At 47.6% G+C, this 27,112-nt stretch overlaps 2 protein-coding genes across 14 annotated transcripts in view; both read right to left on the bottom strand.

Annotated features, from left to right (window-relative positions):
* Positions 1–846: 846 nt before the first annotated feature.
* LOC310911718 (UDP-glucuronosyltransferase 1A1-like) overlaps positions 847–27,112 on the bottom strand; it is a gene marked incomplete at its 5' end in the record, with an annotated part of 75,550 nt that continues 49,284 nt past the window's right edge. For 7 of the 12 annotated variants that reach the window (XM_083865611.1, XM_083865603.1, XM_083865609.1 and 4 more), the window contains 4 exons: positions 847–1,856; positions 3,579–3,798; positions 4,511–4,598; positions 4,705–4,836. In XM_083865611.1, coding sequence (XP_083721737.1) covers positions 1,559–1,856; positions 3,579–3,798; positions 4,511–4,598; positions 4,705–4,836 — 738 coding nt within the window. In that variant the 3' untranslated portion in view covers positions 847–1,558. Of the gene's footprint in view, positions 1,857–3,578; positions 3,799–4,510; positions 4,599–4,704; positions 4,837–7,200; positions 8,105–9,457; positions 10,245–13,854; positions 14,756–15,566; positions 16,514–23,391; positions 24,474–27,112 lie in introns of those variants that run through there. The other 5 variants (XM_083865600.1, XM_083865605.1, XM_083865606.1 and 2 more) reach the window with 5 other exon arrangements.
* On the bottom strand, positions 4,817–22,571 carry LOC310911719 (UDP-glucuronosyltransferase 1A1-like). Of its 2 annotated transcripts, XR_014590584.1 has the most exons (3): positions 21,048–22,569; positions 20,566–20,642; positions 4,829–4,918 (listed from the first exon to the last, which is right to left on the bottom strand). XR_014590584.1 is itself a non-coding variant. In XM_083865612.1 (2 exons), the coding sequence occupies exons 1-2, from the start codon at positions 22,095–22,097 to the stop codon at positions 4,880–4,882; spliced, it is 1,089 nt and encodes a 362-aa protein (XP_083721738.1). In that variant the 5' UTR covers positions 22,098–22,571; the 3' UTR covers positions 4,817–4,879. The 2 variants fall into 2 exon arrangements, 1 of the variants encoding a protein (XP_083721738.1); XM_083865612.1 differs by lacking the exon at positions 20,566–20,642 and having other exon boundaries at positions 4,817–4,918; positions 21,048–22,571.

Here is a 27,112-nt window from a genome sequence, read left to right as displayed (position 1 = left end):
GGGATATTTTTATTTTTTTTCCTCAGTTGTGCTCCTCTGACCTGAAATCAAAGAGTTTCCCCCTTGTCCGTGCAGAGAAAGTCACTGGGTTGATCCAGAGCCAGTTTGCAGCAGGGCACTCAAAGAACTTCTCCTCAAGGACATTTTGAAGAGGGTTTTTTTTTGGCATTGGACACTGCTGGGAGCCAGGGATGCTCAGAGAGGACTGAAGCCACCATGGCTGTGCTGTGACAGCCCTGAGAGTTCTCACAGGGTCTCCTTTCCAGCTGCACTGCTGTCACCAGAACCTCGGGGACAGCCAGAGCTGTCACCTCAGGAACGTGTGGAGCTGCAGAAGCTGCATTTTCCAAGCAGGTCAGCCCTCACACACCAAGGGGAGTCTGCACACCCCAATGAAAAGTTTCCTTCTGTTTATGGTGGGCAGGAGCAAGGAAAGGAAAGTGCTGGACAGGATGTGGATGGGGTGGGTGTTCATGGGATTTGGGCACTGCAGTGGGGACAGGCTGAGGACAGAGACTGCCTCAAACTTCACACAGCTTCCTCTGAAATCCCTGCTTTTTCCAAACAGCCAGAGAAAAGTACTCAGCAGGACACCTGTCCTGCCCTGATGTACTGGGATCCCCCAGTTCAGAGCCCAGAATATTCACCTGGGAGCTGTGGCAGCCTCACGATATCACTCCTCAGCAAGGACCAAGTCACCTGGCAGCAGGGACAGGAATGAAGGGGGTTTGTGTATCAAGGTGGCTTTTACACCTTGGGGGATTGAATCTGTCCCTTCTCCAGCTCTTTTTCCATGAACAAACAAGCATCCCCCCAGTAACTCTCAAGACAGAAAACACAGCAGCCTTTAATTTTAGTATTCGGGGTTTATTTATAAGGCTGGGGTTTGGGGTCTTTCCCTGAGTATCACTTACAGAGAGCAAATCAGTTGTGGGGGTGTGTAAGGAACGCTTACAAAGATCTCACCAGCAGGTGAGCTCCAGGTTAAAGCACATCTGCCGATGGGGATTTGGGGGAAACACCAGTGGTTTTCCTGCAGGTCCCCTGCCAGAAACCTTGGTTTTCTTCAGGGTCTTGTAAACACACACAAAGATGTGCATCAAACTTGGTTTGTGTGACAGGAATTGTGAGTGTACAACATTTGCCTCTCCAACAACAGCAGCCACACAGAGATTTCAAACAAATCTGACCAGATGGTTCTCCTAAAGTCCTCCAAAATCCCTACATATCTCTGCTGCAGGTTAAAAGAAAAAGTCACTCAGAGTCCTCTGCACACCAAGAGGTGGAAGCCAGGGGGCTTGGATTTCACACTCAGACCTTCCCAAGTGACTGCAGCACTCCTACACAAGTCATTTTTAACAAGCCATCCTTAATTAAAAGGCCAAAATTAGATCAGCGGGACAACCCTTGTTGTGGTGCTATTTCAAAGGATCCTTATCATTCCTTGACTGAAAAAATCGTAGCATTTTATTTATTGCAGTGAAATTTGAGCTGTTCCCTGACCCCGCTGCCGGGTCTGGAGAAGGAGCTTTGTCACCCACCACCCAGTTGCCAGGTGCTAGTGGGACTTGGCTTTGGTGGGCTTCCCCATCCTGCCTTTCTTGCAGAAGCACCTGCGGCAGCAGTAGAGGCAGCACTTGAAGGAGATGAAGAGGGTGAGGAGGGCGACGGCGGCCAGGAAGGCGATGACGTCCAGGGAGTGGTACTGCACCCAGTTGAGGTCGTGGGCGGCAGGGCGCAGGTGCGGGGCCCCCTTGTGCCGCATCACAAACTCCACCCAGTGCACGGCGAGGTCCAGGGGGTGGATGGGCCTGTCCAGGTGCAGGTCGGAGAGGCGCTGGATGTTCTCCTTGTACCTGCAGGGACAAGGTGCAAGGGGGGTGGGTCAAACCTGGGGCTGATGCCTTAGGATTTTAGCTTTTATGTTGTTTTGAACCGTGCACTGCTTCAGGGTGTAAGTCTAAAACTCTGTAGCTTGTCTGCTACTGTTCTCCCGTTTTATTCAGACAAAATAAAAGCCCTCTAGGCCTGAAACTCAAGAACACCTTATTGCCTCAGGCCCTGAAAAATGTAAACAACAGCGAACTGGGGGAGGCGCAAACTGGGGGTAAATGACTTCATCACCTGAAGCTGTAACTGAACGATTAACACCTGATATGTAAATGGACCAAACTTATAACTGTCTGAAAAACTCGTGAACACTGTCCACCTTGGGTGTAGCCTCTGGGAAGCTTCTGGCTGCCCAAGGTGAACCTATTGAAGGCCTTTAATAAATACCCACTTCATTTTCTCAGTCCTGTCTAGCCTCTCTTCTAGGTAGCCACTCCAAGGCATCAGTTTTCTGGCCCCCCAGATGAGGCAAGAAAGGCTTCTGGAAAACCCCTGGACCAGAGAAACATCCAGCTTTTCTTAAATGCCCACTTTATTCTCCTTATCCTGTTTAGACTTTGCTCTAGGTAGCCACTCCAAGACATCAGTATCACAGGGTGGGGTGGGTTGGAAGGACCTTAAAGCTCATCCCTCATGGGCAGGGACACCTTCCACCAGGCCAAGTTGCTCCAAACCCCATCCAGGACACTTCCAGGGATGGGGCAGCCACAGCTGCTCCCGGCTTTTGTGCTACTGAGCCCCTTGAGAAGGATAATGGCAATGTTACAGCCTCAGGAAATGCTGTTTCTAATGACGAAAAAAAAAAAAAAGAGGGAAAGCTCAGTTTGGGCTCTCAGCAAAATTGCAAAATCTCTGGGGTGAAGGACTCTGGCTGAAAAGGGTAGAAAAGCTGGCCAGCTTTTCCAGCTGCATTATTATTGTTTTTGTTAGTAGTAGTGTTATTGCTATTACTGCCATACAAATTGGGTAGGAAACAATGTCAATAAGCTGCTATTTCTCAGGAATGTGGTGGAGTTTCTTAGTCCTTGGCATCCTCGAATGGGAGTAGGGGAGAGCTCTTATGTCTGAAAGAAATCTCTGTGCTTCCTTTAAACCCCTTGGGTGTGCTGCCTGCAGCGCTGTGATGTTCCCTGGGCTTCCTCAGTGCATCCCTGCATGTCCCTCCTGCTCCGTGCTGGGATTGTCTAGCCTTGCTGAGCCAGGCAGCAGCTCTCTGTGCTCACAGAATTCCTCATGAGCACTGAGGGGGGAAAATGCCTGAGAAAACTCGTCTGTAAGATAAATTAGTGATAAATATGTTTGATAAATCCTTTTCAGGCTCCCCATTGACCTGTGTTACCACATGTTTGGGAACAAAAGCTGTTTGCTGCTTGTGTCAAAACCCTCTGTCACTGCCTAGGCTTTAAGAAAGCAACACATTTTTTTGCCAACTTGATTTCTTCCATTACATTCATAGCCCATCTCCCCTTCCCCCTGCATCCTCCCCTCTCACTTCTAGTCCCCTAAAGGGGACAGCCTGAAGTTAACCCAGGGCTAGCATCAGCTTCTCTGTGGCAGCAGCTGCTATCAGATACATACTTTTGATAAAATAAGCCATTTAGGAAGAGAAAAATGCCGTGCTAAGCTGGAAGTGACCATGCTGGGGCTACATAGTAAGAAGGCGGAAGGCTGATGCCTCTGGTACTGACTTTTTATCGTTGATCACTGCCTTCAGGGCGGTGGAAATGTCGTTGGAAGTCATCTCCAGGATGTTCAGGGTCAGCCCTGCTCCCCGGGACTCCACTCGCTTGGCATTGTCCATCTGGTCCCCAAACAGAGGCATCAGCACCATGGGCACTGCATTGCATATTCCCTCATAAACACCATGGGAGCCTCCGTGGGTGATAAAGGCACGAGTCTTGGGGTGGGCTGTGGAAGGAAAGACAGGCTTGCTTAGCTCCTGGAATTACTGACTCCCAGCAACACGTCTCTGGGGAAAAAAACATGCACAAAAACCGGGCTGTGGTTGGGATAAATCAAGGATTTTGGGACTGTTGTGAGCATCATGGCCAGACTTAGAGATGGGAACATTGTAGACCTCTCTTGGTTTTGGGTAATCCTCCACCTTAGGATTAAACCAGAGCCAGGAGAGGTTAAAAAGGCTTGTTATCATTGATTAGTTTTTCACCATCTCTCCCACGGCAGTGAAGGTTTCTCACTGCTGACCTGTTCTTTTACCAAGAAATGCTCTCCCAGCAACAATTCCACCACTTTAAAAGCCCAAAGACCTGTCTGGAAGCAATTTCTTGAGGACCATGAAGTTTCTTTTCAGGCCAGAAGATGGGACAAAAACACAGCTGGGTGTTGAGACTGCTTAGTCAGACATAAAGACTCTCATCTTTGCCTGGTACTGAAGTGTTGGAAAACATTTTCAAACAGAGTCGTTTCATAATTGGGCAATTCCCAGCTACGTTCCTAAAGGAAAAGCCCTGGTTCCAACAGCAATGGCTGCAAGGAAGGTTTGTGCCCCACAGTGATGGGTCAGAGGATGGTAACTCACACCTGACCCACAGATGATGCCCTTGGGGCCTCACAAGAGCAGCCCTGGAGCACCAGCAGCACCGTGGTGTGTCAGACCTACCCAGGAGGTCGTTCTGAGGCAGCCACTTGACCAGCTTCACGTTCTTGGGCAGGTTGGGGGGTGCCTTGCCCGTGTAGCGCCAGAAGACCTGGCAAGGGAAGAAAAGCCCACGTCAGATCCCTGCAGGAGAAGGGAGGGAGGACCTGAGAACAGCGTGGAGCTGCTCTGCTGGAAGGGGAAGAGGGAATTGGTACCGTCTGAGGGATTGTTCCCAAGCCCTCCGCAATTTCCATGGCTTTCTTCATGGGAATCTCAGACACCATGGAGCCCAGCGAGAAGACAACAATTCCATGTTCTCCAGAGGCGTTCACCATAGCTTCAAATTCCTGCCAAAGGAAAGCAAGCCTTTAGTCAAAGTCCTTTCTCTTGTCAGAGGCTGGAACTGCTGCCACGTTCCCACAAAACTCTCTGAAAAGGCAACAGAACAAGCAGTGAGCACAACAAAATTAGAACCAAGAAAATGAGTTGTTACCCACAGTTCTGCATCCAGAGCAGCAGAACCAGCAGGTCCAGGGAGGAGATTCTCCCCCTCTCCTGAGACCACACCTGGAATCCTGCATCCAGTTCCAGGGCCATCAATGTGAGAAGGACATGGGGCTGTTGGAGCAAGTCCAGAGGAGAACCATGGAGTTGACAAGGAGACAGGACCACCTCCCCTGTGGGGACAGGCTGGGACACTGGGGCTGTTCATACTAGAGCAGAGAAGATTTTTGTGTGGAGACTCCAGAGCTCTTTTCCAGTGCCTGAAGAGGCCCAGAAGGAAGCTGGAGAAGGACTCTTTGTGAGGAACTGGAGTGATGGGACAGGGAGTAATGGGTTCAAACCAAAAGATGGGAAATTTGTGTTAGATATCAGGAAGAAATCCTTCCCTGTGAGGGTGGCGAGGCCCTGCCACAGGGTGCCCAGAGAAGCCGTGGCTCTCCCTGGATCCCTGGGAGTGTCCAAGGGGAGGATGAATGGGGCTTGGAACCACCTGGGATAGTGGAAGGTGTCCCTGCCCATGGCAGGGGGTGGGACTGGATAGGCTTTAATGTCCCTTCCAGCCAAACCCATTCTATGATCCTAAAGCAAATGAGTCTTGGGGAAGTAAAAATGGGCACATTTAACCCAAGCCTGGATTCAGAGCTGATGTTCTTCTTTTCAGGCCATGCAGCTGCAAGAGAGGATTAAAATCCTGGAAGAGGGTTCTGACAGCAGGTAACTCAAATTTCTAATATCTGGATTTATTGTATCTGCTTTGGGTATGATAACACTGAACTGCTGCCAGTTTTGTCTCTCTTTTGTTTGAGTGATTTAAATAATAGAAGGAGATCTAGCACTGGAATCCGGGAACAAAAAGATTCTAATGAAGGAGAAAAAAACCTTTGCTCCAGCCTCCCAAGGCTGGAGCAAAAATTCTTTGAAGTAGAAAATTGTTCAGTTTAGCCAAGGAAGGAAAGGCAAAACTGGAGGAAATTGTTGCAGGCATCAGAGTTAAATCAGGGAACTACAATGAACTAAATGTTCCTGTAAGTCTGGCAATTGCCATGTTATCTCTGGCTATTTGAGGGGATAACCAGAGAGCCATGGAATGCTTTGGGTTGGAAGGGACTTTAAAGATCATCTCATTCCAACCCCTTGCCATGGGCAGGGACAACAGAGACTGACTCTGTCAGATTATGCTCTTTTCCCTATTTTTGTGGCTGTCTCGAGGCATATTTAATCCTATTTATATTCTGCAGGACATCAGCTTTACTTTGTTTTTTTAGATGTTTTTGAGTTCCAAGGTCCGACTTTCTGCTCAGAAATTCTCCTACTATGAGGAAACTCTTTGCAGCCCTGCTTTGGGGATACACAGATTATTTTAGTAGTGGTTTTAATCAACACCTGCTCATACTTTTACAAAATATCTGCAGTGGAGACTCATGGAAAAATAAGAGAAATAGGAGGATTTCTTAATTGAAAGTGGGAGATATCCCATTCTGAGGAATTTTGGCACAGTTGAAGCAAAATACAGTTAAAGGGCAAAGTATTTTACACAAAAGTGGCAGAAGTGCTGCTTCACTGGTGACGGGAATTTCATTCGGGCCTGCCTGAACTGTCTGAAGTCCATGGAACATCCTCAGTTGGAAGGGACGCACAAGGATCATGGAGTCCAACCCCTGGCCCTGCACAGACACCCCAACAATCCCACCCTGTGCATTCCAGAGAGCTCCTGGGGCTCTGTCAGCCTGGGGCCATGCCCATTCCCCCTGGGGAGCCTCTTCAGTGCCCAGCACCCTCTGGGGGAAGAACCTTTTCCTGGTCCTGCCCTGACACAGCTCCATCTGCTCCCTTGGATGCTGTCCCTGGCCACAGAGAGAACAGATGGAAGCTGTCCCTCCACTGTCCCTCTTAAGGAAGCTGTAGAGAGGGAAAAAGGGGAAAAAAAGGAAAAGGGAATGGAAATAGACAGAAAAATTGGAAAAGAAAAAGACTTTTTTTTTTTTTTTTTTTTTTTTTTTTTTTTTTTTTTTTTGGTGCAGGTTTGACTGGGAATGCAGAGGTGTCCCACAAAGTAACTTTTCTCTCATTGCTCAAGGGATGCAGCGGTGCAAAATCCATTCCCAGACACTTTCTCCTGGCATCATTTATTTCAGCCTGGGAGCTCCATCTCCTGGAGAGAGCTCGCAGCGCACCCACAGCTAAACGGGGAAAAAACGGGAACTAACCTGGGACAATTTGTTTTCCCGAGTGCAGCCTATGCCTCCAACCAAGACCATGTTAGGCATGAGGGGTCTAGGGTACTCAAAGACAAAGTCGTATTTCATGAGCCAAACAGCAGCGTGGCTGAACAGCTCGGGCACAGTCGCCTCCTGCCGCAGGAACTCCCGGATCAAGGGATCATAGGGGGAATAAAGGACAGAGCAGGCCAGGGAGCTGCCCAGGGTGGCCAGGAGATTGCCCAGGCGCTGCTGGAAGGACATGCGGTCCGTGGAGCGCGTGAAGAACCGTGGGACGTAGGAAGGAGGGCTGGGACACATTGTGGCCTGGAATTCCAGGCTGCACGGCAGCCCCCGCAGGAAGTACACGGAGGGCAGGGACAGATGTTCCGCCACTATTTGCCCACATGGAAAGAAGGGATCCATAAAGACAGCGTCAAATTTGCTTCCCTCGAGGTATTGGATCAGGTCTTTGTCAGACAGGAGACGCCTGCAGGAGTCCAAGAACATCCTTGTGAAATTGGCAATTTTGGAGAGTTTTTCCAAGAAGGGCTGAGGTGTGAAACTCCTGTGGCCCATCTGTTTAAACTCTGCCTCCACAAACTCCTTGGTGTAGGACACAGGGTAGGTTTTCAAGGTGTAAAATGGGGATGAATGGATCCGCAAATTTATCTCCGGCGCAACCACCACGATTTCGTGTCCCTTGTCCCTGAGCTTCTCCACGACCGGGCGCATGCTGAGCCAGTGGCTACCGTCAATGGGCATGACCAAAAGTTTCCCACCTTCACCAGAGACCCACAGCAGCAGGAAAAACACAGCCCAAGAGGCAAGAGAAAGAAATCCTGGCTTTGAAGAAACCATTTCCCTGCTGCCACTAGCGAAGTTTTGAACAGCAGTGAAACTGCAGCTGGGGATGAGAAATGAACCACTTGAATTTTAACTAAGGTAGGGTTTTAATTTTTAACAGACAGAAATCAGGGTAATTTTTAACTGTGGGTAAATATTGGGTTTGTGATCTGTGTGCAGGGAAGGCTTTCAGTGAGTGGGTGTCGTGAGGTGAAGTTGAATGTTTGGACTGACACCAGGAGGGAGGAGTGACCAACAGCCTTTGGGGCTGAGAGGCTGAATGAGAGCCATGAATGGGACTGACACAGCAATCACTACAGGATTAACATCCAGTTAATGACCAACCCCCTGCCTTGAGTCCACTGCACTGATTAGACATGGAACATGGCACAGATCTGACCTTTGGATTGCTTTGTGCTCTCAGAGCATAATCAAGAAGCAAAGATTGACAGAGGTTTGATATAGAGTGGGTTGTAAAAGTTTATCTCCAGGTTTGTTGCTCTATCACAGCAGTTATCAAAGTGAAAGCCCTGAAATTACAGCAGTACAGTGTTGTAAGCTGAGCAATTGCTGTTGCAATACCCACAATAGTCTGAAAGCAGAATAAACTGAGGATATCTGCACTATTTGCACAGCATGAAGGGAATCTGAACAAGGGACAGTAGTTACAATCCTGATGGCTTCCTTTTCCAACCATCCTCTTATTTGCTATCTTGCACTGCTGCTTGCACAAATTCAGAGGCAACAGAGCTCCCTCTGCCGTCTTTGCACACCCCTGGTTTTGGGCTGTTGGTGCACATGGAATCATGGAATATCCTCAGTTAGAAAATCCTAACACACAAGGATCATTGATCCAACCTCTGGCCCTGCACAGACACCCCAACAATCCCAGCCTGTGCATCTCTGGAGCGCTGTCTAAACTCCCCTGGAGCTCTGGCAGCCTTGAGGCTGTGACCATTCCCTGGGCAGGCTGGTCAGTGCCCCTGCACCAGAACCTTTTCCTGAAATCCAGCCTGACTCCCTCCCCTGATGTTCTGTGCTTCACCCAGCTTCATGTTCAGTGGCACAGCAAAAGTGCCTGGGTATATCCACAGAACTAATTCTGTATTTCCAATTTCTGTCCAATCAAGTCTCCTGCAATTAACTGGCATTCCACATCCCTTAGGGATATTAAATCCTCTGACTTAGAATTATTTTGTCATTTACCTGGACACAGAGCATGCCATGAGTGATGGTGACAACTTGACCTAAGCTCTCCTGGAGAGAAACCCTTCAGCAAGCCTAAGATTCCCACTCCCATGCCATCCTGGGATTTGATCATACCCTGCCTTAAGCACAAACATTACTGCAGGAAACACTTTAAAAAAAGCACATCTTGAACAAGCACCAACACCACCCTCATGGTAAAGCAACAACAAACCTCTGAGAGTGGCTTCTTTTGCTGACAGTTGATGCCTCCAATATAGACCATGTTGGGCATGATGGGGCGCGGGTACTCAAAAACAAAGTCGTATCTCATCAGCAAAACTGATGCTTGGCTGAACAGCTCCTGCATGGTTACATCCCTCTGCAGGAACTCAGAGGCCAAGTTCCTGTAGTTCAAATAAAAGAGGTGGCAAAGCAAAGGCTCTGAGAGCCCGATCAGGAAGTTCTTCACACGTTCTGGGAACGTCATGTGGTCGGAAGCAGATGAGAAAGTCCTGGGCACATAGGATACAGGGCTGGGAGACTGCGTGGCTTTGTAGTCTAAGGTACAAGGAAGGCCACGCATGAAGTACACAGAGGGGAGGGAGAGATACTCAGCCAGAATTGGCCCACAGGGCAGCACAGGATCCATCATGATGGCATCGAATTTGCTGTCCTGGAGGTACTTCATGAGTTCTTTGTCAGATAAGAGATGCCGACAAGCAGAAGAGAACATGCTGGTCATCTCTGAGATATTGCGGAGTAAAACAGAGAGCGTTAATTCCATGGTCTTTTCCCCCATCTCCTGGTAGGATCGGTCCACAAACTCCTGGGTGTAAGGCACTGAGTATGTTTTGATGGTGAAGGACTGGGAGCTTTTCAAGAACAAGGCAGCATCTGGAACCACGGCCACAATTTCGTGCCCCTTCTCCCAGAGTTTCTCCAGGACCATGCGCATGCTCAGCCAGTGACTTCCATCCTGAGGCACCACCAAGAGCTTCCCACCATCTGCCAGACTCCAGAAAGCAAAGAAAAGCACAAGCCCAGCATGTACCTGGTGCCTCCACATAACTGTCATGGGGCAGGAAAAGAAACGAGCTGCTCCTCCTTATGTTGTTCAGCAGCATATGAAGAAAAATCTCTTTGTAACATTTATATAATGGTGGACTATAATGTTTATCTCTACAAAATGATACAGGTTATTGGAGTTCAAAAACCACATTGCTGATAAAAGCTTTGATTAAAGTGCTATTGAGGCACCTATGCTTCTCTCTGCATTTAAGTTATCTCGAATTATTCAGAATAATCAGCAGATAAAGCTGATTCATGGAGAAGTTTTGCTGTCTCAAAGTTGCTTCAAGTGACTCACTGTGCACTCAACTGTCCCAGGCCAGATTCAAGTCAGGAATCAAATTTATCGCCACTCCACAGAGCTTATATCACAAGAATTGTGTTTGACTGTTTGACGTGCAAGACCTAAACCCCCAACCTTTGCTCAGGAACATGGCTGGAGCTCACAGAGAATGTTCTCCATGGCAAGCAGGAGCTGGCACGCAGAGCAGCAGAGTCACCACAGTTTGGGTAACACATTAACCAACCACCTTTCACCGTTTTTAGCACAACAGTGGTACAGCAGAAAGCACAGTTTGTGCTCAAGAGGGGCCATCAGCGTTCACAGATGAGTGGCTCAAGGCTATACATCTTTCTGAAAAGCAATAATGCAGCAGAATACATGGCTCTTGCTCAAGAGAGGCCATGGGAGTTCAGGGTGAAAGGCTGACAAGGTTCAGGACAACTGGGTTTGAAAGTTCTTAATAACAGTCCCATTCACAAATTTCAGACAGCTTGGCTGTGGTATGTGGTATGTGGAAATCCACACATGTGGACAGAGGCCTGGCCAAGCAGATCTCACCTGCACATTAAGGCATATTCCACATGGATAGGGAAAAGCTGGATGCCAAAAGTTTTCAAGTTTACAAAAGCAATACAAGATACGGGAATGGTAACTGGACAAGAGCTGGCCGGAGAAGACAGATTCTTTTAGACCCCCCCAGGCAAGCACTCCTGAACAGAGTGAACTCTGAGCAGTTTCTCCAGGCTTGGAAGACTTCTCTTGGAGCAGGTTGGAATGATGGGAAGTCTGATCCATGAAGTAGTTACCTTTGCCAAAGGCACTTGAGTGTGATAAACACACTCTAAGGCTAATCCTAAGTGTTATTCCACGATTAAGACTTAGTGTGTCCTAAAATGTATATTGAGAGAGGAGGTCCTCCATGTGGCCTATTAAAGGAAAGGGGTTCTTAAAAGCCAGCAAGAAAGACTGTAATGTTTATGGAAAATGAACTAAATAGGAAGGAATTTCAGACATCAGTGAGGAGGTTTAGATTGGCTATTAGGAAAATTTCTTCATAGAAAGGGTTGTCAAGCACTGGAAGGGGCTGTCCAGGGCAGCAGTGGAGTCACTGTCCCTGGAAGCATTCAAAAAATGTGTGGATGTGGCACTTGAGGACACGATTTGGTGGTAGACCTGGCAGTGCTGGATTAATGGTTGGATCGTGATCTTAGAGGGCTTTTCCAGCCTTAACAGTTCCATGATTTGATGCAGTCCCATTCTGCAGCTGGTGAAGCAGAACTGTGGCTCTAGCTGGCAGTGGGGTAGCACTGACAGACCAAAAACTACTGGAGGTGGAGGGAAGGGCTCACCTGCCAGGGCTGCATTTCCACATTTCTGTGGTAAAAAGATCTCAAATAATGAGGTGAAGCAGCATTAAACAAGCCTTAAGGTGGCAGTACATACTCAGGTAGTAATCTCAGAGTTGCAGAAACACTCTTACCCTGCATAAAGGCCTCTCAAATCTCCTATTTGGTATATAATCACTCCCACCTAGTTAAGTTCTGCTAACATTTCAGCCAAATGTGTATCATCTATGAGACACTAATACAAAACTCTATAAAACAACACTAAAGAGGTTAAAAAAAACCCTCAACCCAAGCCCTTGAGGCCAAGCTCAGAAAAGTTTTTTTTTAAAAAAAGTTCAGAAAAGTTCAGCAAAAGTTCATAGAAGTTGTGACACTGGATTTTGAGCAGCACATGAACACCCTCCACATGTTTATGACTGCAGAGATTGAAGTCCATAGGTCCAGCCCATTTCAAAGGTGAGATAGCAGGAAAAAGTCAAGCATAAGCACTGAACTGAGTGCCAAGGTTGTAAGCTGAAAACAGTACAGCAAATATCCGAGCTAAGGGAACCCAAGATTATCTCTCCTGTAAGCCTAAAAATCCTGGCAGGCAGCCTCTACCTCTTATTAACCCCCTAAATCCCTTTAAAATTCAGTGGGTGTGTCTACAAAAAAGAAAATCTGTGGCTCTTGAGAGGTGATTTGGGGTTTTTTGGGGCATGGTGTGAAAAATACCCCCTTTGTTTGCTCGAAGCTTGCGGCATTTCAGTATTAGTCACAAGACAAATATTGGGAGACACTACTAGTTCCCCTTGTGCCTTTAGCTATGATTATCCAGATTTTACAGACCCCTGCCATAATTTTTTTCATAAGTTTAGCTGTGCACTTTATTCCATCTCTGCTTTTCTAGCCTGAGGGCCAAGTTTGAATCCTCCATTTTTAGTGTGTGAGATTGGGCTTTTTCTGAAATATCAGCCTCATCTCAGCATTTTGTAAAGCAAATATCTGAAAAAAACAATGTGAATAGTTATTATTAAAAATAGAATCTATTAAGATACTCTGCAAACCACAAAATCTATTTGAAAACACATTAAAAAAAGGCTGACGTAAATCCAACATTCATTTTAGAAGAAAAAAGTAACATATACTATGTTTTTTTGATGCTGGATGAGAATTTAACTAAGGAGCATTACTGGCCTGGGACATACAAGCTGGAAAAAGGAGCCTATAAGAGCCTCATGAAGGTCAATGATGGCAAATGCAAAATTCTGCCTCTGGAATAGGATAATCCCGTGCCACCACCAGGACAGGTGCACTACAGCTTGACTGCAGGAGATGACAAAAAGTTAAAGAAAAAAAAAGAGATTGAAAATTACAGGACAAGAGGCAACAATCAGAAGTTGCAACATGCAAAATGTGAACTAGATACAGATATTAACTGGATATAATAAGGTGTGTTCACTATAAAAGGTATTTAAAATTTGACAAGACAGAGAAAGGAACAATATTTCTCTGGACATATTCTGACAAGAGGTTCTCAGAGATGCCTCTAATGACCTTCCAGATGACAATGTTTGATGAGGGGATGACAATTCAAAGCATTGATAAAACCCCAAACAAACCCACACAAATGTAGAGAAAAACACTCAGAGGATAAATGAACACATTCTCAAGTCAAACTGTGTCTTCCACCATTACCAACAGCCTACTCCAAAGCCAAAGCTGACTTGGAGCAGAGGCACAGGACCAATGGGGAGTCTCCCAGAGCTAATTCCATATACAACACTTTCCCCACCTTTCTACTCTGATAATCCTTCACTGATACCACAACCAGCACCTCTCTGCAAAGCACGAGCAGTTCCAAATCCACCTTCCTGACCAAAGCTGTGTTTCAGCTTCCCCAAGATTTCCAAAGCCTGCAAGAACAACAAGAGAAAACAGAGCATGACCCACCTGATTTAGCTTCTTATAAGCACAATTTACTCCACTAATCAAAACCATGTTGGGCATTAAGGGCTTTGGAAACTGCAAGACAAAGTCCAGCTTCATGAGCCAAATGGAAGCCTGGCGCAGGAGATCCGGCACGGTCACCTCCCGCTTGAGGAATTCTGAAGCCAGTTCTGCATAAGGATGGTAGACAACATCGCAGAGAAAAAAATTTGGGATGTGATAGATCATATTCTTCACTCGCTGGAGAAAGGTCATGTGGTCTGTAAGGTCTGTAAATGCTCTGGGGACATAGGAAGGGGGATTGGGGCACTGGGTGGCTTGATACTCCAAACCACATGGCATTTGCTGCAGGAAGTACACAGAAGGCAGGGAAAGGTGCTCTGCCACTATCTGCCCACAGGGGAGAAAAGGATCTGTAAGGACAGCATCAAATTTGGTCTCTTCAAGGTACCTCATGAGCTCCTTGTTGTGGATTAAGTGTGTGCAGATGTCCAGGAACATAGCAGAAGACTTCTTTGCCTGTTGATACTGTCTAATCACTCTTTCCAGAAAAGGTCCCTCTTCAAAAAAAATCTGTACTGACCCTTTGAAAACTTCATCCATCTCTTCCTGAGTGAAAGGAACTGGGTACATTTTCATCACAAAGGTCTTGGATGGTTTGATATGCCAGGAGAGTTCAGGTGCCACCACAACGACCTCGTGTCCCTTCTGCTGGAGCGTGTCCAACAATTCCCGCATGCTGAGCCAGTGGCTACCCTCCACTGGCACCACCAAGAGCTTCTCAGCAGCAGCCAGACCCAGCAGGGACAGGAGCAGAACCACAACTGGTGGAGAAGCACTGAGCACTGGGGCCATTCCTGCAGGGCTCAGGTCAGTGTCTCCAGCAAAGGAAACCTGTGGCAGCACCAGAGCACTGGCACCTGCTCCGCACTTTTAAGCAATCTGTGCCCTAGCCAAAATTTGTACCCTTGCTTTATTTACTGTGTGGTAAATTTGTAATCACTGGTGGCACAAAAGGCTGCATAACCAGCAGCAGAGTTCAGGCAGATATTGAATGCGAGGGATGCATGAGATTAGCCTCGTGTTTCATAATAAAACCTTTGGCAGCTTTGTCACCTTGCAGCGCCACCTGCCAAGTCAAGACAATCCCCTTCAGACTCCAGAATTTGCTGCTACACTGCACAAACAGCCAGCACCTAGCCAAAATTTTCGGAGATCTGCCTGCAAACAGAGAGGCTGCTTCTCTACTTGAGAGCCCCCCAGCTGCCACGTTCCTCTGGATTCCAGCTTTGGAAATAACCCCATAAAGAAGCATAAAAATGGACCAGCAAAGAAAGATGAGGTGAGGCACCAAGGACAGAAGCCTGAGGTGAATTTCTCAGTAAACACCAGACCCAACTACAACAACTTGCTAATCAGGGATTACACCCTGGAGTTGCCAGCCAACAGACCCCTTCATCACTCACTTAGAGAGTACCAAGTTACACAAAATTACACAAAGCGACTCTGAATCCGTGACATGAAAACAGCAATTGCAGAGCACACTTTATAGGTAAGAAGGTACAGCACAGCCGCCTACAAATGGAGAGAAAAATTCTTGAGCATTTTTCCAACTACCCAAAATGGGAACCTGATTTCCATCTGCAACACAAGATTCAAGCCTCCTGAAGACAGAAATCTATCACAGCACAAATTAAAGACCTATTTTAACCCACCTGTGGCAGCTCCTTGTGAGCACAGTGTACTCCTCCAATTGGAATGATGTTGGGCATCAAAGGCCTTGGATAGTCAAGCACAAACTCCAACCTCAGGAGCCAAACAGAGCCCTTGCGTAAGAGATCCAGCACAGTCACTTCCCTCTGCAGGAACTCTGAAGCCAGTTTTGAGTAGGGTTGAAAAGCAAAATCACAGAGGAAAAGGTTTTGGGTGTCAAAGAGCAGATTCTTCACTCGCTGGAGAAAGCTCATGTGGTCTGTAAGGTCTGTAAATGCCCTGGGCACATAGGAAGGAGGATTGGGACATTGAGTGGCTTCAAAATCTAACCCACATGGGATTCCTCGTAAGAAATACACAGAATGCAGTGAAAGATGCTCTGCCAGGATCACCCCACAAGGTAATACAGGGTCAGTAAGAAGGGCATCGAACTTGTTCTCCTCAAGGTACCTGATGAGCTCTTTGTTTTGCAGCAGATGTTCACAGCTGCTGACTGCCAAATCACCGAGTCTTTTCATGTGTTTGTACACTTTCAGAAATCTTTCCACAAAAGATCCCTCTTCAAATAAAGAGTATAAAAACACTTTGAAATCTCTCTCCATCTCTTCCTGGGTGCTGAGAGGGCCTGAGTGCCTTTTCATCACAAAGTTCTTAGATGGTTTGATGTGCATAGTGACTTCAGGTGCCACCACAACCACCTCATGTCCCTTCTGATGAAGGATGTCCAGCACTTCCCTCATGCTGAGCCAGTGGCTCCCATCCACTGGCACCACCAGGAGCTTCCCAGCAGCAGCCAGACCCAGCAGGGACAGGAGCAGAACTACAACTGGTGCAGAAGCACTGAGCCCTGGGGCCATTCCTGCAGGGATCAGGTCAGTGTCTCCAGCAAAGGAAACCTGTGGCAGCACTGAGGATCCGGCACCCGCTGCACCCTTTTAGCAATCTGTGCCCTAGCCCAACTTTGTACTCTTGCTCTATTTGCTGTGTGGTAAATTTGTAATCACTAGTGTGATAAAAGGCTGCATAACCAGCAGCAGAGTTCAGGCAGCTCATAAATGTGAGCAATGGATCAGATCAGTCTCATGTTTTATAACAAAACCCTTGGCACTTTTATCACCTTTGAGTGCCACCTGCCAAGCCCCTGTAGCCCCTTGAGATGTCTGAAATTGGCTGTTACACCTCATACAGCCAAGCCAAGATTTTCGGAGATCTGTCTGCAAACAAAAAGGCTGCTTCCCAACCTGAGAGCGTCCCAGATGCCACGTTACTCTGGATTCCACCTTTGGAAATACCCGAGTGAGGAAGCAGAATTATCCACCGGCAAAGAAAGACGTAGTGAGGCAACAGGGACAGAAGCTTGAGGTGCATTTCTCAGTAAACACCAGACCCAAGTACAACAATTTGCTAATCAGGTATTACACCTGACTGCAAGGCTTTGCCAGCCCCACAGACCCATTCATCACCCACTAAGAGAGTACCAATATACACAAAGTCACAGCAAATTAGAGATTGTAGGGACACATAAAATTGGACAAGACAAAGACAGGAACATCCTGACCTAATTGGACATGTTTTGAAAGGAGGTTCTCAGAGAGACCTCAAATGTCCTTCCAGATGACAATGTTTGATGAGCCAATGGCAATTCAAAGCATTGCAAATCCTTCATGAAAAGAGAAAAAGAGGACACAGTTGTAGAGGAAACCAGCCAGAGTGGACCAGAGGATAAATGAACACGTCCTCAATTAAAACTGTGTCTTGCATCACAGCAACAGCAACTCCCCTTGGAAGGGGCTCTGAGGAACCTACTCCAAAGCCAAAGCTGACTTGGAGCAGAGGCACAGGACCAATGGGGAGTCTCCCAGAGCTAATTCCATATACAACACTTTCCCCACCTTTCTACTCTGATAATCCTTTACTGATACCACAACCAGCACCTCTCTGCAAAGCACGAGCAGTTCCAAATCCACCTTCCTGACCAAAGCTGTGTTTCAGCTTCCCCAAGATTTCCAAAGCCTGCAAGAACAACAAGAGAAAACAGAGCATGACCCACCTGATTTAGCTTCTTATAAGCACAATTTACTCCACTAATCAAAACCATGTTGGGCATTAAGGGCTTTGGAAACTGCAAGACAAAGTCCAGCTTCATGAGCCAAATGGAAGCCTGGCGCAGGAGATCCGGCACGGTCACCTCCCGCTTGAGGAATTCTGAAGCCAGTTCTGCATAAGGATGGTAGACAACATCGCAGAGAAAAAAATTTGGGATGTGATAGATCATATTCTTCACTCGCTGGAGAAAGGTCATGTGGTCTGTAAGGTCTGTAAATGCTCTGGGGACATAGGAAGGGGGATTGGGGCACTGGGTGGCTTGATACTCCAAACCACATGGCATTTGCTGCAGGAAGTACACAGAAGGCAGGGAAAGGTGCTCTGCCACTATCTGCCCACAGGGGAGAAAAGGATCTGTAAGGACAGCATCAAATTTGGTCTCTTCAAGGTACCTCATGAGCTCCTTGTTGTGGATTAAGTGTGTGCAGGTGGCCAGAAACAGAGCTGAGTTTTTTTTTGCCCGTTGATAAAGTCTCGTAATTCTCTCCAGAAAAGATCCCTCTTCAAATACGTCCTTAATTAATCCTTGGGGAACATCATCCATTTCTTCCTGAGTGAAAGGCACTGGGTACATTTTCATCACAAGGTTCTTTGCTGGCTTGATGTGCAAAGTGACTTCAGGTGCCACCACAACCACCTTGTGTCCTTTCTGATGAAGCATGTCCAGCACTTCCCGCATGCTGAGCCAGTGGCTCCCATCCACTGGCACCACCAGGAGCTTCCCAGCAGCAGCCAGACCCAGCAGGGACAGGAGCAGAACCACAACTGGTGGAGAAGCACTGAGCACTGGGGCCATTCCTGCAGGGATCAGGTCAGTGCCTCCAGCAAAGGAAATGCACAACAGCACCGGAGCAGCGGCGCCCACTGCGCGCTTTTATGTAATCTCTGGCAGAGCTTAACTTTTGATTCTTATTTTGTTTGTTGTGTAGTAAATGTGTAATCACTGATGGGTTAATAGGCTGCATAACCAGCAGCAGAGTTCAGGCAGCTGTTGAATGCGAGGGATGCACCAGATCAGCCTCGTGTTTCATAACAAAATCTTTGGCAGCTCTGTCGCCTTTCAGTGCCACCTACCAAGTCAAGACAATCCCCTTCAGACTCCAGAATTTGCTGCTATATTGCACACAGCCAGCAGCAAGCCAAAATTTTCAGAGACCTGCCTGCAAACAGAGAGGCTGCTTCTCAACCCACGCTGCCACGTTCTTCCAGATTCCACCTTTGGAAATACCCGCATGAAGAAGCAAAAAATCCACCAGCAAAGAAACACATAGTATGGCAGAAAGGACAGAAGCCTGAGGTGAATTTCTCAGTAAACACCAGACCCAACTACAACAATTTGCTAATCGGGTATTACACCTGACTGCAAGGCTTTAGTAGCCCCACAGACATGTTCATGACTCAATAAGAGAGTACCAAGTTACACAAAATTACACAAAGTGACTCTGAATCCGTGACATGGAAACAGCAATTGCAGAGCACACTTTATAGGTGAGGAGAGACAGCACAGCTGCCTACAAATGGAAAGGGAGAGAAAACTTCTTTAGCATTCTTTTAACCACCCAAAATGGGAACCTAATTTCCATGTGCAACACCAGATTTAAGCTCCTGATGACAGAAATCTATCACAGCACAAATTAAAGACCGATTTTAACTCACCTGAGGCTGCCCCTTGTGAGCACAGTTAACTCCTCCAATTGGAATAATGTTGGGCATCAAAGGCCTTGGATAGTCAAGCACAAACTCCAACCTCAGGAGCCAAACAGAGCCCTTGTATAAGAGATCCTGCACAGTCACTTCCCTCTGCAGGAACTCTGAAGCCAGTTTTGAGTAGGGTTGAAAGGCAAGATCACAGAGGAAAACATTTGGGATGTCAACGAGAAGATTCCTTCACTTGCTGGAGAAAGCTCATGTGGTCTGTAAGGTCTGTAAATACCCTGGGCACATAGGAAGGAGGTTTGGGACACTGAGTCGCATCAAAATCTAACCCACACGGGATTCCTCATAGGAAATACACAGAAGGCAGTGAAAGATGCTCTGCCAGGATCATCCCATAAGGTAATACAGGGTCAGTAAGAAGGGCATCGAACTTGTTCTCCTCAAGGTACCTGATGAGCTCTTTGTTTTGCAGCAGATGTTCACAGCTGCTGACTGCCAAATCACCGAGTCTTTTCATGTGTTTGTACACTTTCAGAAATCTTTCCACAAAAGATCCCTCTTCAAATAAAGAGTATAAAAACACTTTGAAATCTCTCCATCCATCTCTTACCGATGCCTGAGTGCCTTTTCATCACAAAGTTCTCAGATGGTTTGATGTGCACAGTGACTTCAGGAGCCACTGCAAGCCCCTTGTGTCCCTTCTGCTGGAGCATGTCCAGAACTTCCCGCATGCTGAGCCAGTGGCTCCCATCCACTGGCACCACCAGGAGCTTCCCAGCAGCAGCCAGACCCAGCAGGGACAGGAGCAGAACCACAACTAGTGGAGAAGCACTGAGCCCTGGGGCCATTCCTGCAGGGATCAGGCCAGTGCCTCCAGCAAAGGAAACCCGCAGCAGCACCAGAGCACTGGCAAAACCCCTCCACACTTTTAAGCATCTGTGCCCCAGCCCAAATTTGAACCCTTGCTTTACCTGCTGTGTGGTAAATTCATAATCACTGGTGCAATAAAAGGCTGAATAACCAGCAGCAGAGTTCAGGCAGCTCATAAATGTGGGTGATGCATCAGATCAGCCTCATGTTTTATAACTAAATCTTTGACCCTTTTATCACTTTTAAGTGCCACCTGCCAAGCCCCTGTAGCCCCTTGAGACCTCTGAAATTGGCTATTACACCTCAAACAGCCAGCACCAAGACAAAATTTTTTGAGATCTGCCTGCAAACAGAGAGGCTGGTTCTCACCTCAAGAGCTTCCAAGCTGTCACATTCTTCCAGATTCCAGCTTTGGAAATACCCACGTGAAGAAGCAGAAAAATTCACTGTCAAAGAAAGACAGTAGTGAGGCAGCAAGGACAGAAGCCTGAGGTGAATTTCTCAGTAAACACCAGACCCAACTACAACAATTTGCTAATTAGGGATTACACCTGACTGCAAGGCTTTGCCAGCCCCACAGACCTGTTCATCACGCACTAAGAGTGTACCAAGTTACACAAAGTTACACAAAAAAGTTCTGAATAAGTGAAATGAAAACATCAAATGCAGAGCTACTTTATAGGTAAGGAGAGACAGCACAGCCACGTACAAATGGAAAGGGAGAGAAAAATTCTTGAGCATACTTCCAACCACCCAAAATGGGAACCTGATTCCCATCTACAACACAAGATTCAAGCCTCCTGAAGACAGAAATCCATCAGAGCAGAAATTAATGAAAGAGTGTGACCCACCTGAGGCAGCCCCTTGTGAGCACAGTGTACTCCTCCAATTGGAATGATATTGGGCATCAAAGGCCTTGGATAGTCAAGAACAAACTCCAACCTCAGGAGCCAAACAGAGCCCTTGCGTAAGAGATCCTGCACAGTCACCTCCCTCTGCAGGAACTCTGAAGCCAGTTTTGAGAATGGGTCGTAGGCAAAATCACAGAGGAAAAGGTTTTGGGTGTCAAAGAGAAGATTCTTCACCCGCTGGAGAAAGCTCATGCGGTCTGTAAGTTGTGAAAATGCCCTGGGCACATAGGAAGGAGGATTGGGACATTGAGTGGCTTCAAAATCTAACCCACATGGGATTCCTCGTAGGAAATACACAGAAGGCAGTGAAAGATGCTCTGCCAGGATCACGCCACAAGGTAATACAGGGTCAGTAAGAAGGGCATCAAACTTGCTCTCCTCAAGGTACTTGATGAGCTCCTTGTTTTGCAGCAACTCTTGACAGCAAGCAGCTGACATCTCGCTGAATTTTTTCATACCTTCATACACCTTAAGAAATCTTTCCACAAAAGATCCTTCTTCAAATGAAGTCTGTAGAAATGCCTTGAAATCTCTCTCCATCTCTTCCTGTGTGTAGGGGACGGAGTGCCTTTTCATCACAAAGTTCTCAGATGGCTTGATGTGCATAGTGACTTCAGGTGCCACCACAACCACTTCGTGTCCCTTCTGATGAAGAATGTCCAGCACTTCCCGCATGCTGAGCCAGTGGCTCCCATCCACTGGCACCACCAGGAGCTTCCCAGCAGCAGCCAGACCCAGCAGGGACAGGAGCAGAACCACAACTGGTGGAGAAGCACTGAGCCCTGGGGCCATTCCTGCAGGGATCAGGTCAATGTCTCCAGGGAAGGAAACCTGTGGTAGCACTGGAGCACTGGCACCTGCTCCACTCTTGCAAGAACTCCGTGCCACAGCCCAACTGCGGATCCTTATTTTATGTGCTGGGCAGTGAATGGGTAATCCCTGACATGATAAAAGGCTGCAGAACAAGCATGGAACTCCTGCCAAGTCCATAGAATCACCATATAACTCCCATCTATCTCTATCAGAAGAATAATAAAGAGTGCCCCAAGAAGGAGGCAGGTGTGGCTCTGGGACTGCACTTTGGATTCCTTCCCTCTGGATGGACCTTCGGCATGCTCAGGAGACGTGTCACATGTAGGAGATGTGTCACATGCACATCAGCCTTTGGACCAGCAGAGGCTTCTCCTTTCCCCCAGGCAAGGCCTATCCCCTCTCCCTGTCTCTTGGAAAACTCATCTCTAGGAGACCCAGAACCCTCGGCAGCTGTGGAACAGCTCTCTTAAATTGGTTTCTAGACTGAGAAGACAAAGAAGCTGGAAGGAAGATGCCAGGTTTCTGCAGGACATGTGACCCACATCAAGCAGCACTTCCAGAGCCCCAGACCTGCCCCAGGGCATGCAAGGGTTGGCTTTGTGAGCTGGGAGGTTTGAGCAGAAAATTATGAGCACTTTTCAGAGGGACTTTCCACAGAACAATTCAGGACCTAATTCTGCCTTCATTTTGGTCACTGACAAAGCACCAATGGTGTCCAGCCGTGGTGGAGTTGTGGGACACTCACATGGCCAATCCTATTATACATGGGGATGTCTATAAGGTGTCACAGCCACCTCCACATGTGGGGATGGGTGGAATTGCCACATATCGAGCTTCATGATCCCACCCTGAAGCACACCAATCCTAAGGAACAGGACTGAATAGAAAGCCAGAACTCCAAAAGAACTCACCCAAGTTCCCAGGCTCTCCACTGGATCAGCAGAGGAGGGTCTCTAGGAGGAACACTGCACAGGGCTCTTGCCAGCATCCACAGGACCCCAAAGTTGGCATCATAACTAACGCTGTACCCAAAACCAAAACCCTCAGTGCCAGTCAAGCTCTGTCAAATCAGAACTGCTCCAGGCATCAGGGCTAGGCTTGTCAATCAAAATAGCACTGTTAAGCTTTTCTGAGACTGCCCAAGGGAGTTGTCCATTAAAGAAACCCTGCATTTTGTCTTACTATCCACAAATTTTGACGATCCCTTGGCTGGTGCAATCTATGTCCCACCACAAACCCTCATTATAAGACCCGGGTGTTTGCCTACAACTGAGCATCAATTAAAAGCCAGAAGGAACAGCTGCCTACATAGGATGATTAAAGTCAGCAACAAAGTAAGAAGAAAACAGTTCCTTTCACGAGGATTCACCTCACACATTAGAAATGGGAAGTCAATTCCTATAGCAACACAGATTTCCACCCTTCCGAACACAGACATCCATCAGAGAACATGAATTAACAACAGACCCACCTGAGGCAGCTCCTTGTGAGCACAGTTAACTCCTCCAATTGGAATGATGTTGGGCATCAAAGGCCTTGGATAGTCAAGCACAAACTCCAACCTCAGGAGCCAAACAGAGCCCTTGCGTAAGAGATCCAGCACAGTCACCTCCCTCTGCAGGAACTCTGAAGCCAGTTTTGAGTAGGGTTGAAAGGCAAGATCACAGAGGAAAACATTTGGGATGTCAAAGAGCAGATTCTTCACCCGCTGGAGAAAGCTCATGCGGTCGGAAAGGTGTGTAAATACCCTGGGCACATAGGAAGGAGGTTTGGGACACTGAGTCGCATCAAAATCTAACCCACATGGGATTCCTCGCAAGAAGTACATGGAAGGCAGTGAAAGATGCTCTGCCAGTATTGCCCCACAAGGTATGAACGGATCTGTAAGGATGGCATCAAACTTGCTCTCCTCAAGGTACCTGATGAGCTCCTTGTTTTGCAGCAGATGCTCACAGCTGGAGACCCCAAATTCGGTGATTCTTTTCATACCTTTGTATACTTTAAGAAATCTTTCAAAAAATAATCCTTCTTCAAATGAAACCTGAAAGAATGCTTTGAAACCTTTCTCCATTTCTTCCTGTGTGTAGGGGACTCCATACATTTTCATCACAAAGTTCTCAGATGGCTTGATGTGCATAGTGACTTCAGGTGCCACCACAACCACCTCGTGTCCCTTCTGCTGGAGCATGTCCAGAACTTCCCGCATGCTGAGCCAGTGGCTCCCATCCACTGGCACCACCAGGAGCTTCCCAGCAGCAGCCAGACCCAGCAGGGACAGGAGCAGAACCACAACTGGTGGAGAAGCACTGAGCCCCGGAGCCATTCCTGCAGGGATCAGGTCAGTGTCTCCAGGGAAGGAAACCTGTGGTAGCACTGGAGCACTGGCACCTGCTCCACTCTTGCAAGAACTCCGTGCCACAGCCCAACTGCGGATCCTTATTTTATGTGCTGGGCAGTGAATGGGTAATCCCTGACATGATAAAAGGCTGCAGAACAAGCATGGAACTCCTGCCAAGTCCATAGAATCACCATATAACTCCCATCTATCTCTATCAGAAGAATAATAAAGAGTGCCCCAAGAAGGAGGCAGGTGTGGCTCTGGGACTGCACTTTGGATTCCTTCCCTCTGGATGGACCTTCGGCATGCTCAGGAGACGTGTCACATGTAGGAGATGTGTCACATGCACATCAGCCTTTGGACCAGCAGAGGCTTCTCCTTTCCCCCAGGCAAGGCCTATCCCCTCTCCCTGTCTCTTGGAAAACTCATCTCTAGGAGACCCAGAACCCTCGGCAGCTGTGGAACAGCTCTCTTAAATTGGTTTCTAGACTGAGAAGACAAAGAAGCTGGAAGGAAGATGCCAGGTTTCTGCAGGACATGTGACCCACATCAAGCAGCACTTCCAGAGCCCCAGACCTGCCCCAGGGCATGCAAGGGTTGGCTTTGTGAGCTGGGAGGTTTGAGCAGAAAATTATGAGCACTTTTCAGAGGGACTTTCCACAGAACAATTCAGGACCTAATTTTGCCTTCATTTTGGTCACTGACAAAGCACCAATGGTGTCCAGCCGTGGTGGAGTTGTGGGACTGCTCACCTGGCCAATCCCATTGTACATGGGGATGTCTGTAAGCTATCACAGCCACCTCCACATGTGGGGATGGGTGGAATTGCCAGAGCAGGTTTGTGATCCCACCTTACACTCCACAAATCCTAAGGAACATGAATGAAGAGAATGCTAGGGTGCCAAAAGGACTCATGCCACTTCCCAGACTCACCACTGGATCAGCAGAGGAAGCTCTCTAGGAGGAACTGTGCCCAGGAATGTTGTCAGCACCCCAGGGAATCCAAGCACATGGCATATTTAATTGGTTGGTACCACGCACAAGGCTGCAGCTCTTCCCTCAGTGCCAGTCATGTTGTGCTGGATGTGTCAAATCAGACCTTCTCCAGGCATCAGAGCTGGGCTTTGGAGCTAGGAAGGAGTTTTTAAGGTTCTCTGGGCATCCTATTGGAGTTGTTCATTATAGGAACCCAAGACTTCGTCTTACTGTCCACAAATTCTCACAATCCCTTTGCTGATGGCATCAACATCCACCACAGACCTTCACCAGAAGACCCTGGTGACTCCCTTCAACTGAGAATCCTTTAAAAGCCAGAAGAAACAGCTGCCTACAGCAGCTGTACAGGATGTACAGGATGTACAAAGTCAACAACAAAGTGAGATGAAAACAATTTGTTTCATGAGGACTCCGATCTCTCAGCTAAAGCAGGAACTCGATTCCCATCTACAACACAAGATTCAAGCCTCCTGAAGACAGAAATCCATCAGAGCAGAAATTAATGAAAGAGTGTGACCCACCTGAGGCAGCCCCTTGTGAGCACAGTGTACTCCTCCAATTGGAATGATATTGGGCATCAAAGGCCTTGGATAGTCAAGAACAAACTCCAACCTCAGGAGCCAAACAGAGCCCTTGCGTAAGAGATCCTGCACAGTCACCTCCCTCTGCAGGAACTCTGAAGCCAGTTTTGAGAATGGGTCGTAGGCAAAATCACAGAGGAAAAGGTTTTGGGTGTCAAAGAGAAGATTCTTCACCTGCTGGAGAAAGCTCATGCGGTCTGTAAGGTCTGTAAATGCCCTGGGCACATAGGAAGGAGGATTAGGACACTGAGCGACATCAAACCCTCATGGGTTTCCCGTAGGAAATACACAGAAGGCAGTGAAAGATGGTCTGCCAGGATCATCCCATAAGGTACTACAGGGTCAGTAAGAAGGACATCAAACTTGCTCCCCTCAAGATAGCACATGAGGCTCTTTCTTGCAAGAGCTGTTCACAGCTGCTGACTGCCAAATTACCAAGTCTTTTCATATGTTTGTACACTTTCAGAAATTTTTCCACAGATGATCCCTCTTTAAATGAAGAGTATAAAAATGCTTTGAAATCTCCCTCCATCTCTACCTTTGTGTAGGGGATGGAGAACACTTTCATCACAAAGTTCTCTGATGGTTTGATGTGCATAGTGACTTCAGGTGCCACCACAACCACTTCGTGTCCCTTCTACTGGAGCATGTCCAGAACTTCCCGCATGCTGAGCCAGTGGCTCCCATCCACTGGCACCACCAGGAGCTTCCCAGCAGCAGCCAGACCCAGCAGGGACAGGAGCAGAACCACAACTGGTGGAGAAACACCGAGCCCTGGGGCCATTCCTGCAGGGATCAGGTCAGTGCCTCCAGCAAAGGAAACCCACAGCAGGGCAGCACCGGAGCTCTGGCACCCACTGCGTGCTTTCAGCAATGTGTGCCCAAGATCAACTTTGTACCTTTGCTTTATTTGCTGTGTGGTAAATTTGTAATCACCGGTGTGATAAAAGGCAGTAACCAGTAGCAGAGTTCAGGCAGCTCATAAATGTGGGTGATGGATCAGATCAGTCTCACATTTTATAACAAAACCCTTGGCACTTTTGTCAATTTTGAGCACCACCTACAAAGCCCCTGTAGCCCCTTGAGACCTCTGAAATTGGCTTTTACATTGCACACAGCCAGCAGCAAGCCAAAATTGTCAGAGATCAGTCTGCAAACAGAAATGATGCTTCTCAACGCAAGAACGCCCAGCAGCCACGTTCCTCTGGATTCCAGCTTTGGCATTATCCAGGTGAAGAAGCAGAAGTATCCACCGGCAAAGAAAGACGTAGTGAGGC

This window comes from Zosterops lateralis (genome assembly GCF_965231275.1).
Source record: "Zosterops lateralis genome assembly, chromosome: 7".
Taxonomy (NCBI): domain Eukaryota; kingdom Metazoa; phylum Chordata; class Aves; order Passeriformes; family Zosteropidae; genus Zosterops; species Zosterops lateralis.
This window is presented reverse-complemented; position numbering and strand designations above follow the sequence as displayed.

What these genes read in the sequence shown, in the direction of transcription:
- LOC310911719 (XM_083865612.1), bottom strand. Translation starts at nt 22,097, where the DNA reads ATGGACTTGGCAGGAGTTCCATGCTTGTTCTGCAGCCTTTTATCATGT. An exon ending in CTCACAAGGGGCTGCCTCAG is followed by an intron (nt 4,919 to 21,047) that starts GTGGGTCACACT and finishes TTGCCTTTTCAG; the next exon opens with AGAGTTTTGTGGGAACGTGG.